Consider the following 19,396-nt stretch of genomic DNA (forward strand, 5'->3'; position numbering starts at 1 on the left):
ATTTTAAAATCTAGAAAGTAAAAAATGTGAGTCTGGGAGATCTAATCATTTATCCCTCATTAGACCATTTATGGTAGTTCCAGATTCTGAATATAAAGTTTCCTTTACCATGTTTTGCAGCTAGAAATTGCTGACAAAGGAGATGCTGAGCTCTCAAATTGAACTGCTGTCTGAATTATATTTCCACTTCAAGAATCTGCCTTATTTGGGGATTTTTTTTATATGCATTAAACATCTTTGAATACATTGAATTATCTCTATATTCTCTTCCATTTGAAGAATGTATGTTTTATACAGTCCACATACATGCTAATTTTCTTATTGAACCTCATCTTTTGGGGGCATAAGATTCAGAGGAAGGGGAGAGGGGAAACCAGTGTGTGGTTTTTGATTTAAAAAAAAAAGCTTTCCTCTTCTGATTCCACTACTTTTGGGGTGGGGGGGGGCTGGGGGTAGAATGTACATTTTACTTGGAGAACACATACAGGCTTAAAAATAAATTTTGATCCGGACAAGGATGTAACAGGGTGGTTTGTTCCATGGGCTGCTGAGCCTCTGGCTAAATCAGCGCTGATTACAGGATGAGCTTCACCGTAGTGGGATCAGGAAATTCCCTATAAATGGCAGCAGATGGCTGCAGTTAGCTGGGGAATGCTCAGGAAACACAAGTCAGAGGAGCTAGCTTGCCGTAGCGAGAAAGATTTGACTCTTGCAGAGACATTGAACTGTGCCCAGCTCTGGGAAAAAGGAGTTGTTAGCCCTGTAACGGAGGGGAGAGAGATGCTGAACTGGGGTTGGGGCCTGGAGGACCCTGGTATACCTGAGGACTGAATAAAATGGACCTCAGGCTAGGAATGTTTTAATTTCTTTTGGACTGTCTTGATTTTGAGGACCCATGTGAAGGAGACTGCAGGAGCGGAGTACTGCAAAGCCACCTCTGGGGCACAAGGGGGCGCTTGGGTGGTGGCCAACCCTGATACTAAGAACTCGTCAAGTGGAGACCTACATTTGTCTAAGTTGAGGCTGTTAATATGGCTAAGTAACATAGGCCTCGCTTGCAGAGTTTTAGTTAAAGCTGGACAAGCTGATTAAGATTGGTAAATGGAAAAAATGGTTGCGATTTGCTACCATAAGCTTGGAAAAACATACTTGTGGTGCTAAATCTAGCTCCACTCCTCCACAGGGGCGGAGCATACACCCACATGCTCGTGTGAGTATTTGGCTAGGTTATTTACTAATTATTAGTCCTAGATCTGGGGCTGGCTTCCAGTTTACTGCTGAGTAACTGGCAGGGCAAGCTCTCTGGGTATTGGAGAGTAGGCGTAGTATTGGTATGACAATCACTGAAATATGGCCCTAATTAATAAACTTGTAAATAGAATCCACAGGGAAGTGAAGGGAGTTCTCAGAAAGAAGATATCTGATGCTTTCTATTTATTACTGGTAGGTCCTGTTACCTGTAGTACTGAGATGAGTATGAGCTGTCTATATACTTGGTCAGAAATACCTGGTTTGTTTAAAAAATAGTTGCTGCTTAATTATTTATGCAGCCCAGGATCAGGTGGAAATCCATTTCTGCCAAGATATGTTCACTCTGTTTAATCAAAACTCTCACTTTTTTGCTACTTTCATGGCACCGATCTGAGGGATCTTAAAAAGTAGGGAAGGTCTGAATTCAGGGGGTGGCCTTATCCTACTTTTGTTGAAGTCAATGACAATCTTTTCCATTGATTTCAGTGAGTTGGATAAGGTCTAAGGTGAGCAAGTCTGTGTTAGAGTCTAGAGCTGGAAATGACCCTTTAAGTCATCTACTCATTTTCTCTACCTGGGCAGGATTATTCCCCGTGGTAAATTTACCAGGATTTCCCCCAGGCTAGTTTTAAACGTGCCAAGTGATGGAATTTCAGCCAAAACCTTTGGTGGTTATTCTTTTAAGAGGTTTATCTTGATATTAAGCCTACAATTGTCCTTTCTTAATCTCACCCCATTCTTCCTAGTTATATTGCCCTTCATCATGCTAAATAACTCCTCTTCTTCCATGTGTTCACATCGTTCAAATACTAGTAGACTTATAATGGTTCCCTCTTAGTTCTTACTTTGCTGAGCTATATATCCTTAACTTTTTAAATATTGCCTCAGCTCATTCAGTTTTGCAGTTCTTTTCAGAACTCTCTCTAATTTCTTGTAATTGCAATATCTTTCTTGTAACTAGTTGCACATCAAATTCAGCATCTACTGCAGTCATTTGAATAATCCCCATGTTCACCCACTTAAACATGCTTATCCTGTGCAGGATTGGGCCCTGAAAATGGAAATGCTCCCTTTTGCATATACATGAGAGCGAGAGAACAAGATAGTGTACTCCGTTATTGTAACAGCATTATCTCAGTGATGTGATACAGCTACAAGCTGAGGGCAAAATTCTCCTTTCTGATCTTCACAGTAGTACTCAATGTTAGTGTACTGCTCTCCCTGTGTGTGTGTTTGGGTACCCATTAATGTCAAGGCTACTGATATTCCACTGATGTCTCCGGAACTCCTATTGACATAGGGAGAACAGAATGCTGAAGCTGAGTTCTGCTGTGCAGATCTAAGAACAGAATTTTTTTCCCCAGTGGGGAACTAGGTACCAGTACATAGTTTTAGTGGAGGGGAAAAGCTTAAGAAAACTGCAGGAGGAGACCGTACTGAAGTATTCTGAAATTTGCAGTGGTGGTGCCTGAGGAGACATACTTCAAAGGGCTTAAATGTGGGTGTTTTTTAATACACCCACATTTTTTCCAATAGTTTTTCCCAGCATTTCCTGAATGCTTTGTAAAGCTATCAATAAATGAACAAACCTACATAAAGCTTCATATTTGTAGCTTCCTATTTCCTTTGAGGAGCTTTGTTACAACATGCATTGGTGGTGATATCCTGGGATGCTGTAGTTTAAAAACCATCATAGTTTGAACATGAAGATTGAAACAAAAACTTCATGGTTAGGACTGGGCAGATCAGAGTGAAGTTTGCATTGCAGGCGGAGGGAGGATCTAATCTGTAAACTAGTTGTATTTGCATAGATATTCTATACTACTCAGCGGCTGCTGGCTACTGTTGGAGACATGATACCAAACTGGATGGGTTGATTGTATTTTACAGCCATACCCAGACTTAGTAAAACAGATAGATGAGTGGGTAGGCAAGAGACATGGGAAGCAACATGAGTTGAAGCAAGTGAGATCCCTGATGAAGATGTGATCACACATAGGAAGTTAGTTTGCATTTACGTAAGGATTTTTGTTTTGTTTTTAATCAATTTTCTCATGTTTTTAAATGTACATTTTGCAGTAATATGAACACTTAGTTCTGAGATCTACACCTGCCAAATATCATTATCCCCATTTTACATATAGGCAACAGAGACAAAGAGAGTGAAGTGACTTATCAAAGGTCTTACAGTAGGTCAGTGGCAGAGCCACTTATAGAAATCCTGACTCCCAGACTGTGATACAAGGGACCATGGAATGTCCCCTTAATTGTGGGAAGCGAATTCTGTGTGTCATCAGTGGCACATGGACTAAAATGTGTTTTTAGATTTCACTTTGGGAAATGAGAGAGGAAAGGTATTCATTTTATTCAGCTTTGTTAAATGGTGCACAGCTTTACAAATTTTAGTTGAAAATATTGTGGAAAATACTATTGGGCAAATGATCCCACTCTAAAGAGACCATCACACTTGCACATCCTCTGGATTGATAGCTGTGGGAGGGAGTGTTGTGTGGAAATATCCAGAAGGATTCCTCCTCAGCGTCTTGTCCGTGCACGGCAGGGTTTGCCTCCCTGTCATGAAGGCACCAAAATCTGACAGATCTCCTCGGCTTCCTGCAGTGGCTCTGGCCTTTTATGTCTCCCAGGCAGCACAGCTAGTAATGGAAAAGAATGGCCAGGGATCTCTCCTGCTCTATGGTTGCAGCTGCCCCTGGGTTCCTCCTTGCAGGGACTCACCAGGGAGAAAGAATACAGACAAGTTTGTCCTATTTTTTTAGGTAGAGTTCTGAAGGGGCTTCTAAGGGTCTTACGATATACGTTCCCCCTGGCCTTCACCATCTCCACTCCTTTTCTCCACATGGAAAGTGGACAGCAGAGAGGCCCTCGGCGGGGGTGGGGGCAGTGCCAAATAAGTGTGTGAGCTCCCGTTTTGTGCAGAATGTCTCATATCTGCATTGAGAGGACCACCCCACATGTGAGAGCATAAGTGGTGTGATCTGGCCCCAAGTTTTAATATATGTTGTATTATATGTCTTTGTCCCATGAGTTGTTTTAAAAGGAATGCTGATAAGTATCTTCCCTCCTCAAATTCTTTTCTAGATTATCATACCTCCACCATATTGTAATATTTGGTTCTCTTGTTTGCATACTCTTGTTTTCATTTTTCTTTAACCTACTGCAAAGAAATATTGCACATGCTTCTTATAGGGGCTCATGTTGATATTCAGTATATGTAATCTTTGTTTCCAGCTGGGATGAAATTGCTCATCCCAAATTTAGGGTAACATTTAAAAAAAACACCCCTTGCCTTATGCATTTGACTGACTCATTCTCTCTCTCTCTGCATGATGTGTAAGTATTTACTTCATTAAACCTAGAACATAAGACCCATACTGGGTCAGACCAAATGGTCCATCTAGCCCAGTATCCTGTCTTCCAACAGTGGTCAGTGCCAGATGCTTCAGAGGGAATGAACAGAACAGGGCAATTATCAAGTGATCCATCCCCTGTCATCCAGTTGCAGCATCTGGCAGTCAGAGGTTTAGGGACCCAGAGCATGGGGTTTCATCTTAATTAAATTTCATCTCAACTGTCTGAGACACAAGGGTAGGTGAAGTAATATCTCCTATTGGACCAACTCCTGTTGGTGAAACACAAGCCTTTGAGCCCATGCAGAGCTCCCTGTCAGGTGTAAGAGAGGTACTCAGCGTCACATCTCCAAGACCTGAAGAAGAGCTCTGCTTAAGCTCAGAAGACTGGCTCTCTCACTGACAGGAGTTGGTCCAGTCAAAGACACTACCTCACCCACTGTATCTCTATGTTCCGGGACCAACATGTCTACAACAACAACTGCAAACAGTCTTAATTTACTGTTTTTTTCGAATAAGAACATCCGAAAGCAAGGTACTTAAGCACATACCTAACTCTAAAGCATGTGAATAATCCAATTGCATTTGGTTTGACTAGTTATGTGCTTAAAGTTAAGCACATGCTTAAGTAAATTGTCAAATCTTAGTCTCAATGAATAAATATTTCACACTGAACTGTTGTTTCACTGTTGGAGCTTCCTATGGTCTGTTTAGACTGGTTTGTGAAATCAGTTTTGAAATCAGCTGCAGAAAATTCCAAAAGCTGGAGGAGGAACAAAACAATGTAAAGAATATAACCATAAATCTTTCCAATAGTAGGTTTGGGACAAAAATAAGTACTGCAGTGCTTTAATGGGCTTCCAGTACAGAGATTTTTTTAGAAATTGGCAGTGTAATATTTGGATCCTGAAAGTATTATTGTTACAAGGCTCCAGTGAAGTAAGGTATATGTTTCTTCAGCTTTGGAATGCAGTATGGAATATATACTTTATAAGGCTCAATTGTAGCTTTTAAGGCACGGCTCTGTATTGGGATGGTTGCGTCAGCATAAAGTGAAACTGAAGGACAACAAATTGAAGAATGAGAAAATGAATACTTTTTTCCTGCAAAGTGTAGCTAACCCAAGGACCTCTTTATCCCACATATAATCGAAGCAGAGAGTATAGGAGGGGTTTTAAAATATTAGGCTTAAATAACAATATTGCACATCACAATTACATTAGACAGGATGAAACTTTTTTGTTAGATGGGATACAAATCTTCATTCTTCAGGGTATAAGCTAACTGATAAGAGTTAAAAGAGACTTCCCTATATCTGGTAACGGCCACTGTCCGAGATAGGCTATTGGATTTAGTGGATCATTTTTGTAATCAAGTATGGCATTTTCTACACATCTGTGTTCCTCAGAAAGGCAAAATGCCTCCCAGTGGTCCCCAGCAGGCATGGAGGAGAAGCATCCTTGCTACTGCACCTTTTAAAGAGATAGTGTGCACCCTTCCTACCTGTGTCAGTGCAGTGCAATGGGGAGGGAAAGGATTCGTGACTGTACCTCCTTGGGCACAGTGCATTCCTGGGGAATATGGTGGGGGCAGTCCCTGCACTCCTGTCTAAAAAGTGGCCTATAGTTGTGCCTGGTCTTCACAGAGGCCATACAGTAGGGTGTGGGCAGAAACTCCTTAACCCTATACTCACCCCCTTCCTCCGTGCACCTGTTTAGTGGCCAGGAACAGTGCAGTCTGTATTTAGAAGTTCTGTTACTTGCATGTAATACTTTACAATCATTCATATAAGTCTGAGGGTGGGAAACAAATCTCTCAAACAGAACAGAAATTAAAGCCATGCTAGCAGCTTTTAAAATTGTCCTCCCTTGTTACTGATAACTGTTGAAATGCTGTAGTTATTGGCTGTTCATCATGGAGTTACTGTGTTCAATTCAGGCGGATTCAAAAATCATTCAGAAGTGGATGGATGGTGTGAAGGACTTCTTAATGAAAGAACAGGCTATCCAAGGAGATTCTGAAGGGCTTCAAAGACAGCTTGACCAATGCACAGTGAGTTCTGCTGATATAAGGAATCTTCTGCAATAGTGGTTTTTCTCATCTTTATTATTTTGCTGCTATTATTAAACAGAGTGTGTGACACATACAGTAAAGCATGCCAAAAAATTCTTTCCCTTTGTCTTCATCTTTTTTTGTCCAGGTAGTATTTTTCAATTAGCCCTTCAATCCATTTGACCCTAATAATACATTGCAGTTCAGAGAGCTTCTTCCAAACCTCCTAGCATGCTTACAAATTTCTAGTATAATTTAGCTTCACAACTGCCATGATAGATAGGTAAGTGTTTCCTACATTTTATGGATGAGGGAACTGGGACAGAGGAAAAAGTGACTTTCCTTGGTAATAAAGGAAGTGTGTGTATATATATCTCCTCAATATATGTTGCACTCTATATGCATCCGAAGAAGTGGGTTGTAGCCCACGAAAGCTTATGCTCTAATAAATTTGTTAGTCTCTAAGGTGCCACAAGTACTCCTGTTATTTTTGCGGATACAGACTAACACGGCTGCTACTCTGAAAGGAAGTCCTGCGCAGAGTCAAGAATCACATTCAAATCTCCCAACTCCCCAGTCCTGAAATTACTCAACCTTTCTTCCCAACCAATGGGTTGTAGTGTTATCCCCCAATGGTTATGAATTTTGGCTGAGAGCATGTGAATAAACCCTGAAATGTAGTCAGTTTGTTTGTGGCTTTCCCTGGTTGCTGGAAATTTGGAAATGTCCAAAACACTTGTGCATCCTCTTCAAACCCATGGCATTCCAAGGGGATAATATAGGCATTTGACATTTTTGGAATAGTAATTTGTATGATGTAATGACTGAGTCAGGTGGGCTATAGTTATGTTGTGTATATTATGCCTTAAGCACATTGGTTTGGTACACACTCTGCTGACTAAATATCAATCCTATCCATATATCATCTTGGTGTCTCATTGCCTTTAATACAAATGTATTTGGGAAAATTAAAGTGACAAGAATGCATATCATACAGATGTCTTACAAAAAATGAACGCATAAGTAGTGTACTCCCATAATAGAGATTAACATGTTCTTTCTCTGATACATGTTCAGATGTTTGTTAATGAAATGGAAAAGACTGAGCTGTCTTTGAAAGAGATGAAAGAAGTAGAGTCCACTTTAAGAAGCCAGCCTGTTGTAGGAGTTGATACCTGGATAAAATCTAGGCTATTAGACTGCCAGGCACAATGGGAGAAACTGAGCAAACAGGTCAGTAACTGATAGCATTACTACTTATTTGTTTTATCTTATCTGGTACTGTAATAGTTAACTGCTTTTTCACACTATGGGTGTTAATGGGCTAGATGGGTAGTAGCGTAACAATAGAATAGTCAAGCCTTTAGATGTAACATCCCATTTATAAAATCTGTTTAAAAAGGAAATTTGTAGTTTTAAGATATTGTAGCCTGCTAGGAAAAAATGGTATGATGAGCTTGTTCAAGGAATCAATGCTTTACTTTGGCACTGTACTTTTTGAGGTAAATGTCTGTTTCTAATTTTTAAATTTTTATAATTTCAAAAAGTTGTTGATACAATGGTAAATCAAAAGAAAAGATGACTGATCAAGAATAATTCTTTTACCAGCGCATGTGTTTCATTTTATTAAGTATGTTTAAGTCACATTTTTACATCTTGTGATGTGCCCTTTTGGTTCTGTTGAGCAGAACAGCCTGCAGCGCACATGCTCTGACTTCTGACAATAGAACACCCTCCCATTGACTTCATTTGGAGTTGCATTTGTGGCTCCGGGAGATAGATGACCCTTAGTTTACATTTTAAAAGTAATATATTGAGATCCTTTTTAATGAGAACAATGGAAGAAACAGGTATGTGACAGGGTCCCATTGCTCTTGTCCTCTTTTTGTTTTGCACAGACTGCACAGAGACCTTCCCTTCTGTAGATACCACTATGCGGTTTATTTACAGTGTGTCACTCCACCAGTTTTTACATACTAGTGCAGTCACAGTGTTTACAATATTATATAGCTTTACTACTACTCGTTTTCCAAAGCGTGTGGGAGGAGAAACTTCCCCCGCACAGAGAACTGCCTTTTGTCAGGTCCTGCTAGCCTTGTCTGTCTCCTTCTGTCACCTGTATTTCCTTCCTGTGTTCTTTTATACAGTCTCCTTGTTAATGGGCTCATTAGCTTCACAACCCCAATCTGAACTAATAATCAGAAACTCCTCTTCTTAATCAGGCCCTGCCCAGGGCCTAACTGGCTAAACAGTGACCAGACTGCTGGTTAAATTGCTGATTCCAAGCACTCTGTCACAGGGCAATATAGTTTTAATATTGTACTTTGTCAAATCAGTATTTCATTTTACAATAAATGATCAAAGATCCAGTTAATTTAAATTATGGTTGATTTTAGTTTAGTGCATTGTTCAAACTGGTCCATTGGTTTTCCACTCAATGCAGTTGAGTGCCATATTAGGAAGTGTTATTTCAGGCATGTCTGGAAAGTGGCTTACAAAAGGGAAGAGGTTTGAGATTGACAAGCCCAAATTTAAAATTTTATCCTAAAAGGAAAATAGTACCATTCTTTTGTGTTATGATGTCCCCCTAATGGAGTTTAAAAAAATCTGTTCTCTAGAGTGACTGGTAATTCCTCGCTGCTGGTAAAAATAACGTTTTTGTTTCCTAAAACAAAACTTGTGTTCTAAATTACAGTACACCTTATATATTTCACTGTTAAAATGGTTGAAAGCTCAACCTTGGCCCAGTAAATCCTCTGACAAATACACTAAAAGTTCAAATGCATTATTCCCATATCTAATGGGTATCGTTGCTTTAGATCTTTTTCCTGTTCACTTTTTAATTGTTTGTAGTTAAAGATTATCTGATTTACCAAGTCAGCTTGCCTGTTGCTCATCTTCTCTTTCCTTAACAGGCAGTTGTAGGCCTTTTCTCAAGTTGCCTGTGAGGTCTGGAATGTTATTCCTGACACTGTGTGGCACCCAACTTTTGACCCATCCTTCAAAACCCTCCTGAAAACAGTTTTTCCCCCTGTTAGTTTTCCAGTCCTGACCTTCCCTCTCCAGTCTTTGGTCTGCGCATTAATCAGAATGTGTGTTTCTATCCAGAAGAGGTACAAAAAGAACTACACATCCATGTGCCATATGCCCCGTACTGCTTGCTTCTAGTGACTTTCCTTTAACTAAAATGGCAGGAGCATGTACTTTTGGAGCAGGAGAATCTGTGTCTTGAGTGGCTATGGTGAGCAACAAAGGGACACCTGTGAAGTTCTTAAGTGACTGCTTATTTATTCACCCACGAAAGCTTATGCTCCAATACGTCTGTTAGTCTATAAGGTGCCACAGGACTCTTTGTCGCTTTTTACAGATCCAGACTAACACGGATACCCCTCTGATACTTATAAACTAAAAAGATAAGTATTAATAAATATGATACCGAAGGGCACTTGATACTCTCTAGTATCTCAGGGAGTGTCACCAGCCTATACTCAGAGAGGAAAGACGTACCTTTTGTCCCCTCCAGATCTTGGTCTTCCTCCATGGAAGCAGGTGGCTTGGTCTGCTTAAAATAGCTCAAATGATTAGTTTTGAATTTCTGAATCTTTTTATCTAAAAAGAGAACTGTAAAAAATGTTTTGGTTGAGGGCATTTAATTAGCTGCACTTGACTTTGAGCCTATGTTAAAATGGTTTTCAAATGATGTGAGCAACTTCAAATAGTGAAACCACCTTAACTTTTCTTGTTGGCATTTCTAGATTGTTAGTCAGAAAAATCGGTTGTCTGAAAGTCAGGAAAAAACTGTAAACTTGAAGAAGGATTTGGCAGAGATGCAAGAATGGATGACGCAGGCTGAAGAGGAGTACTTGGAGAGAGATTTTGAGTACAAATCTCCAGAAGAACTAGAGAATGCTGTAGAGGAAATGAAGGTCAGAAATACTAGATCATTACAAAGACCTGGTTACGCACAAACAAATAAAACACAACACTTAAAACTTTTTGTCTGGGGGCTTACCTTGAGTTTTATATGATGATTACTTACATGGAAGGGAGTCCTGCTCATGATAAGATTAGTGCTATTCTTCAACTACACTTTATGGAATTTTAATTTTTAAAGCACAGACTGAATAAGCAGATTTTCTCATTGGGCAAAGAGCAGCAAGAGTTCCATAACAAAAGGCTACCCACCCTGACCGACAAGCAGGGTTGGTGTCTGTAGGAAATTGGGTTTGGGGTGGGGGTGGGGAGAAGGAAAGATGTGAAAAGTGAGAACAATAGAAATTTATTGCGGGAGCCGAAAATTGAGGGGGGGGGGAGAAAATGTGGTATTATACTTAGTAAATTAACAATTCTAGAAACTGATCCATCCGCTTACAGCAATTGGGTCAGAGTCCTATATGTCCTTGAATAAATATAGTGTCTCCATGTGGGGAAAAAAACTGAAACAAATTTGCTTTGTATTTTGGAACCAAGACAAATTTGTGACTTTAATAGTTCTAAAAGCAGCCGTGTCCCTGCTCCTTTCAACTTTCAGGCCAGTAGTCCCAAATTTAAAATATCTATTCTAGTTGAATATAGATAATTGAGCCAACAGATGGCTATATGATCTAATCTTTTTGGTGAAGGTACAGAACTGACAAGAGCATTTTTGTCTGGATTAAAACAATTATAGACCCAGGTTATCCAGTGGAATACTAAATATAGGGTCTATTTTTACTTTCTACTATACTGACAAATCTACATTCAGAGTTGTAAATTGCTCTTCTCAAGGGGTCTTCGTGAAGCAGTTTTCAGCAAGGGTTTTTCATAGATGTCAAGGCCACAAGAGACTATAATGATCTTCTAATCTGACATCCTGAATAACACAGGCCAGAGGACCTCCTCACATCTTTTCAGTAGAATAAATATCTGAGAAATCTGAGTACAGTCTGTGTCGGTTTAGTCCAGGTTCATACCCTATACTACTTAATGTGATAAGGACATTGTAGTAATCTAGATGGTTAACCATAGTTTCAGCAGATACCCTTTATCAAAAACAGAAGAGTTTAGTTAGATATGAAGTATTATTTTGGGATTGAATTTAATATTTGAAAGGAAAAGAAATCTCTATCTTTTCAAGGATTTTCAAAAGCCTAATTCCATTGTCATTGAAATTGATAGTAAAACTCCCATTGCCTTCAGTGGGAGAAGAATTAAACCAATGATGAGCACTTTTGAAAATCCCATCCTAAAAGAATTCATGAATAGAACCGTGTGCATATTGTCCAAACTGGGGAGGTGAGGGCCTACAGAGAAAGATGAGAAAAGGACCCCAAGAGCACCTATCTCTACCTTTTCTGGTAAGTTTCAGAGTAGCAGCTGTGTTAGTCTGTATCCGCAAAAAGAACAGGAGTACTTGTGGCACCTTAGAGACTAACAAATTTATTAGAGCATAAGCATATATGCATCCGAAGAAGTGGGCTGTAGCCCACGAAAGCTTATGCTCTAATAAATTTGTTAGTCTCTAAGGTGCCACAAGTACTCCTGTTCTTTTTTCTGGTAAGGAGGCTGTCACTTCATGTTGTCATTCTCTTATGGACCAAATTGCCTCAGTCCTTGGCTTGATGTGTGTGCTGCCTTCCTGCCCTTTGCTGCCACTTAACTTCTATTTAGCATGCTACTCTGCTTGCATTATGTCGTGTCTTCTGATACATAATATTGCAGTGTGGTAAATTTCAGCACAAGACGTAATATAAGATAGCTTGGGCCAACAATCCATTTCCCACCTGAATCTCCACTGACTTCACTTTGTGTTTCTCTCTCATATCCCTTATTGCCCATGGGTCTTTTGGGGTCTAAGTTCTGTTGGAATTAAGTTCTGCCAGCCAAGATTCAAATCCTCATATCAACAGCATATGTCTTAATCTTCCACTGCTCAGAAGTCTTGGGAAGCTCCCTACTCTCTCAATAGACCATTCTGTGTGTATTTGTTTACCATCCGTGTGTGTATGTAAAATATGCACAAACACACACAGACACATGGCCTTCAGTCAAAATGTGTACAAGTCAGAATTTGGTCCATTCATACGTAAGCATAGCAATATAAGGATGAGCCTTTTAAGCCTATAATTAGAATTATGTTTAATGGTTAGTTATCAGATTAGTTAATTGTTTTGGTTTGTTTTATGTTAACTATTAGTGGGGAACACTGAGTTAAGCAGAGGCTGATCAAGTAATACATCTTTTTGACTAGAGAGCGAAAGAGGATGTGTTGCAGAAAGAAGTGCGCGTGAAGATTTTGAAAGACAATATCAAGGTGTTAGCTGCAAAAGTGCCATCTGGTGGTCAGCACTTGACATCCGAACTTAACATTGTGTTAGAGAACTACCAACTACTGTGTAATCGGATCCGGGGGAAATGCCACACTTTAGAGGTATGATTCATAGCTCTCAAATTTATAACTCAGGAAAAAGGCACAAGAAAAAGATGGTGATGGACACTTAAAATGTGAGGTTTCATCATTAAATCCAGTATCCTTTGTGTACACAGAGTTTGCTATCGCTTTTTTTCTTCAGGGGTAGGTTACTGGAATCCACACGGAACCACCTAGTTTTGCTTTTATACTCTGTCCAGTAACTAGGCCCACAGAAGATTGTATTACAATAAACATTTCTCTAGCCAAGGAGTGCTGTCACACATCTCTGTTATCTATCGCCACTGCTTCCAAAATAGCAAAAAGAATCTCCAGAGCAACATTATTATTTATCCTTTTTCATGTAACTCTAATAATAAAACTGAAATAAGTATAGGTTTGTGTGGGATAGGAGTAAATGTGGTCATTTTTACAAAGGAAAGATGAGTGGAATGGTGTGATAATCTGAGTGTACATAGTAATTCTGCAGGTAAATTTCATATGTTGGATTATGTGATTTGCAGATATCTAGATTCTTTACATTATGAAACACTTTTTTTTTTTTTTTTTTAATATTCTTGTGTCCAGGAGCCAATTAAAAAAAAATCCAACTCCAGAACCTAACCTACAGAACCTGTAATGTGTGTCTGAATTTTGTTGCATTTATGAATAATAGTGCTCATTGTTCTAGTATCGTAGGCAAATCTGTTCACACTTAGAACACTCATAGGCATCTGAATAAATGCTCTTCAGGCTAATTTCAGTTTTTCTATTACCTTTAGGAGGTATGGTCCTGTTGGGTTGAGCTGCTTCAGTATCTGGACCTAGAAACCGCTTGGCTAAACTCTTTGGAGGAAAGGGTACAAAGCACAGAAAATCTGCCTGATAAATTGAATTCTGTCAATGAAGCTCTTGAGGTATTAGTCATCCTATTGGGTTGGTGACTTTTCATATAGCTCTGTTAAGAAATGTCTAAATAAACCTCAGTTGAAGACAAAAATGTATATTGAACTTTTCATTTCCTATATCAAACGAATATATTATTTATTTAAATCTACAGTACAGATAATTGTAAAGATAACCAGTGAAAAGAAAAACTTTAGCCTTCCTGGTAATTGTATTGTACTTTGTATCATTTAGAGATACAGTTGCATGTTATTTTCTGCCCCCTATAAATTGCTAAGTCTTTCCAGTAGCCTTCATTTTGGAATAGTTGTGAATAGAAAATAAGTGCTGTGACTTATCAGTTGAAAAAATGATTGTTGAACTTGCCCTCTACAGTCACTGCACTAGCAGTACCTAACTCATTCTGTTAGAGGACATTTGGAGTATAAAAGGTGCTGTGCATACAATCAAAATTTGAATTCTAAAAACAAAGCAGAATTCAGCATCCTAACAGTTGTTTTTCTCCATTGTTTAGTCCCTGGAATCTGTCCTGCGTCATCCAGCTGATAATCGAACCCAGATTCGGGAGCTTGGTCAGACGTTGATTGATGGAGGGATTCTTGATGACATCATCAGTGAAAAATTGGAGGCTTTCAATGCCCGCTATGAAGAATTGAGTCACTTGGTAAGAATTTGGGGGTGTGGTGGGAGGAAGCCTTTAAGTGTCACAGTCAGCTTAGTGCACTCAAATGGGTTTGAACAAAAGCTAAAATTATTATGGTTAGGCCATTCAAATCATGGACACAAGACTGAAAGGCAGTAATACAGAAAAGTGTTCACAATGGAGTCAGGAATACTTGATTTAGAAAATCGCCATAAGACTCAGATACAAGATCATTTATGTTTCTATTAATTCATTATTATTTGGAAAAGCTACCTCATTTTCCAAATAGTTGTGACAAAATGGAAGACATTTCATCCTCAAAACTTAAAATGCTCTTTGAAATGGAGTTCATCCCAGTACTCCAGATTAATTTTCCTCTTCCACTATCCTATATTCTAGCAAAAGAGAGATGCTTCTGGCACTACAATGCACATTTTCCTCAACACTGAAAGAACATGAATGGTTGCCATTTTTATTCTTGAATATGATTAGAACAAAGTCAAACTGAAATAAAGTATGTGAGGAAGCCATTGCAGGAGGTCAGACTGATCTTAAAGTCTGAGTCTCTTTTTCTCCTCCTTGTCTTTTGTGACATGTGACCAAAAGGGCTAATGCAGTCTTTGGATGCGTAAACAGGTGACTGTTGTGTAGGAGTAGAGAGGTTATTTTACCTCTGTATTTTGCACTAGTGTGACCACTGCTTGAATACTGTGTCCAGTTCTTGTGTCCACAATTCAAAAATGATGTTGGTAAGTTGGAGAAGAGCCATGAGGATAACTAAAGGGTTAGAAAACATGCCTTATAGTATTAGACTTAAGGAGCTCAATCTCTTTATCAAAGAGAAGGTTAAGGGGTGACTTGGTTACCTAAAAGTATCTTACATGGGGAACTAATATTTGATAATATTGGCTCTTCAGTCTTGCAGAGAAAGGTATAAAACAAGCCAATGGCTGAAAGTTGAAGCTAGATAAATTCAGACTGGATAAGGTGTAAATTTTTAACAATGAAGGTAATTAACTATTGGGACAATTTGCCGAGTGTTGTGGTAGATTCTCCTTCACTGGCAATTTTTAAATCAAGACTGGATGCTTTTTTAAAATATATGCTTATAGGAATTATGTTGGTGAAGCTCTGTGTTATAAAGGCCTGTGTTATAGAAGTGATCAGACTAGATGATCACAATGGTCCCTTCTAGTCTTGAAATATGTGATATAGATATAATGGGCAGTGAAATGGTAGCTGCATCTCAGGTTATTAAATTTACTCATCATAATCACATAACCCAGTAACCCAGGCTCCTACTTGAAGGGTGAGGACAGAGAAGCATAGTCTATGTCCAGTGTATTTGGATAATTGGCTGCCCTATTTTGGAATGGTGTGTAGGGATGTGCTTTTTCTTTTTTAAATTTATATGTCAATAATATTCTTAGATTTTTTTTCTTTCACTTTGGTAATTGGTTTCCAAATAACCCTCTTTCCTGGTAGTTGCATTGACGATACTTTCTAGTGTGGTCATTTGGAAGTTAGGTAGGTGTGTGTTTCTTGTGTGCATGGATGCTGGTGGTAGGGGAACCAGCACTGCCATTCGTTTCTGAGGAGTGATTCTACAGGTAACATTCCCTTTTTGTTCTTGAACAGATGGAAAAAGAATTGGGAAGAGAGTTTATTATTCACAAAGGAAATATATGTTTGTATACTAGTCAAGGAGAAATGTTTTTTGATGCATGTTAGAAACTCCCCAAATCCTGTACTATCCAATTCATGAAACACAGCTGTATGAAACTACTTTGCTTCTGTTTACTGAGATGATTAAAAAAGGACTTTCTCAATAACTCAGACCTAACATGAGTTTCCCTTCTGTGTTACTCTTTTTGTTTATCATCAATTTAGTGGTATAAATCGCACACCAGGTTTCAGAAGGCAGTGCTGTGTAGAGTTCCTTTTCATGACTATTTTGTGTGTGAATTTATTTTTCATATTCTGAGTCAAAGCTTAAAAATATTGATGCAGAACATCTCCTCCTTATACTTCTCTCCCCTTTAGGCAGTGAGCAGGCAGATTGCCTTGGAACAGCAGCTTCAGGCCATGCGGGAAAATGACCACATGCTGCAGGTCTTGCAGGAAAACTTAGCAGAGCTGGATAGACAGTTGGCCTCATACTTGACTGATAGAATAGATGCCTTCCAGATGCCACAGGAGGCCCAGGTATTCTAGCAGAGCTTTTTCACTGCATAAGATTTTCTGATGTATGATGATGGTAGATTACTCCTTGGAGTAGCATATTCTGTTTGTGTGGGAAGGATGCATTAGAATAGCTGCTGTAATGGACATAATGGCATTCAACCTAGCAAGCAGTCATCAAAGTCAGCATAGACTTCATAGTATTTACGATACACTTCTTCAGAGTGGATTTATTGTTTGATATCTGACATACCCTAAGGGTTTAGTATCCTTTATCTCCCCCATGCTTTTACATATTGGCAGAAAATTCAAGCAGAAATCACAGTTCATGAATCCACCTTGGAGGAGCTCAAGAAAAATGCACGGTCACTGCCCGCAGCTTCCGCTGAATGCAGGTCCCCTCGTGGTGGAACTCAGCTGGATGCCCTGCAGGTAAAGAAATCCCAGCCATGAATTTAGGCTCAGTCAGCTTCCAGTTGTAAACCACTTTTGTCCACCTGCAAATCACTTTGTGCAATCAACCAGGTTTTAAAAATAAATGGTGGATGCATTTACATGGTCTAAATGGGGAGCTGAAAGTACCAGGGGGAGGATTAACAATAAGTTAATTCCTTAAGTTTCATAGACTGGAATGCGCAGAGCCAGAAGGGATTTTTTTTCTTTTAATTGCAATGGTTACTTTGGAAGTATGTGTGGTAGAATCTGAGGTCTGTTGTGCTGCAGAAGAAAGATAATTAAGGATGGATAATGTAATGTTGTTAAATTGTACTCAGAAAATGTCATACTCATGCAAAGAATTGTTTAATTATGATAAAAGAAAAATGAAATGGAATCTGAAGGGAGAAGCTTTAAACATTGTTTCAAACCTCCGATATTAATGTAAAATGATCCTTTTTGGTGCTCTTCTAAACAGAGGAAACTCCGGGAGGTATCCACAAAGTATCAACTTTTCCAGAAACCAGCCAATTTTGAGCAGCGCATGTTGGACTGTAAGCGGGTACTGGATAGTGTAAAGGCAGAACTCCATGTTTTGGATGTGAAGGATACTGACCCCGATGTAATCCAGGGTCACTTGGACAAGTGTATGGTAAAGCACTTTTATTGGTGGATTTTTTTCCAAATCTTTATTTTTAACCCATATATAACATTCTCTTTCTCTAAAATGACGTGCTTAGGATTTTTTGCTTAGTTCTGTATCCTGATTAAAGTAAATGCTAGTATAACTTGCCACAGTATACAAACAGAACTGTTACTAGGTAAAGGCTTGGATAAAAGTTGTAATACTTTTGAGTGGAAAATATGTAGTCATAAGGGTAATGCACTGTTAATTACAGGATATAAGTGGTACAACACTTATCAAAATTCCCCACCCTGGCTATTGCTCATGTTCTGGAGGCAACATGCACTTTAGAGACAAGTATTCATTTTAGCTTAATTCTAATACCTTATGTAAAAAAGAGCATGGATCATAGGAAATCTTTGCCAACTCCTTTGGTGGCGATATACAGTAAATTTTGCTTCTTACTACTTGACGTGAAGAAGATGATACACAGCATTTATATGCATTGTGATGTCCAAGTTCTTAACAATCCCAGGGAACAGTTACCTACAAAACCTAAAATGTCGCTAAAATGTATTTTTCTCTGGTTTCAGAAACTGTATAAAACTCTAAGTGAAGTGAAGCTTGAGGTGGAGACTGTAATCAAGACAGGAAGGCAAATTGTACAGAAACAGCAAACAGACAATCCCAAAGGAATGGATGAACATCTCACAGCGCTAAAATTTCTTTATAATGATCTGGGTGCACAGGTAAGAAGAGTGACAAATATATACCATATAATCTAGAGCATATATCTTCTTCCTTTTCTTAAATACTCATGTAGGAGCAGTGGTAGTTTTGATTTCAGATTTTCAAATTAAGGTCTTGCAACTGGCTAATGCAATCCTAGGCTGCATCAGCCAAGGTGTTTTCAGTAGACAGGGAAGTCTTAGTACCGTTGTACAAGGTACTGGTGAGACTTCATCTGGAATACTGTGTCCAGTTCTGGTCTCCCATGTTTAAGGCTAGGTCTACACTGCAGCGGGGGTCCGACCTAAGATACGCAACTTCAGCTACGTGAATACCGTAGCTGAAGTTGCGTATTTTAGGTCGGCTTACCTGGCGGTGAGGACGCGGGAAAGTCGACCGCTGCCGCCGACTCCGCTGCCGCCTCTTGCCGAGGTGGATTTCTGGAGTCGACGGCAGACCGATCAGGGATCGATTTTACCGCGGCTTCACTAGACGTGGTAAGTCGATCCCCGAAAAACCGATTGCTACCCGCCGGATCGGCGGGTAGTGAAGACAAAGCCTTAGAAAGATGAATTCAGACTGCACAAATGCAGAGAAGGGCTACTAGGATGGTCAGAGAAATGGAAAACCTACCAGGTTCCAACTGACCATTATATTTGGGGTCAGGAAGGAATTTCCCCCCAGGTCAGATTGTCAGAGACCTGTTTTTTAATTTTTTTTGCCTTCCTCTGGAGCTCGGGGCATGGGTCACTTGCAGGTTTAAACTAGTGTAAATGGCAGATTCTATGTAACTTGAAATCTTTAAAACATGATTTGAG

The 19,396-nt window shown here is 39.3% G+C and overlaps 1 protein-coding gene across 1 annotated transcript in view; it reads left to right on the plus strand.

Moving 5' to 3' along the window:
• The window catches only part of UTRN (utrophin), a 534,032-nt gene that overhangs the window by 131,754 nt on the left and 382,882 nt on the right, over nucleotides 1-19,396 (plus strand). The window contains exons 23-32 of the mRNA XM_065401441.1: nucleotides 6,558-6,671; nucleotides 7,749-7,904; nucleotides 10,427-10,597; nucleotides 12,901-13,080; nucleotides 13,842-13,976; nucleotides 14,480-14,629; nucleotides 16,652-16,813; nucleotides 17,093-17,221; nucleotides 17,703-17,876; nucleotides 18,443-18,598. Coding sequence (XP_065257513.1) covers nucleotides 6,558-6,671; nucleotides 7,749-7,904; nucleotides 10,427-10,597; nucleotides 12,901-13,080; nucleotides 13,842-13,976; nucleotides 14,480-14,629; nucleotides 16,652-16,813; nucleotides 17,093-17,221; nucleotides 17,703-17,876; nucleotides 18,443-18,598 — 1,527 coding nt within the window. The remainder of the gene's footprint in view (nucleotides 1-6,557; nucleotides 6,672-7,748; nucleotides 7,905-10,426; nucleotides 10,598-12,900; nucleotides 13,081-13,841; nucleotides 13,977-14,479; nucleotides 14,630-16,651; nucleotides 16,814-17,092; nucleotides 17,222-17,702; nucleotides 17,877-18,442; nucleotides 18,599-19,396) is intronic.

The sequence above is a fragment of the Emys orbicularis genome, chromosome 3 (assembly GCF_028017835.1).
Source record: "Emys orbicularis isolate rEmyOrb1 chromosome 3, rEmyOrb1.hap1, whole genome shotgun sequence".
NCBI lineage: Eukaryota > Metazoa > Chordata > Testudines > Emydidae > Emys > Emys orbicularis.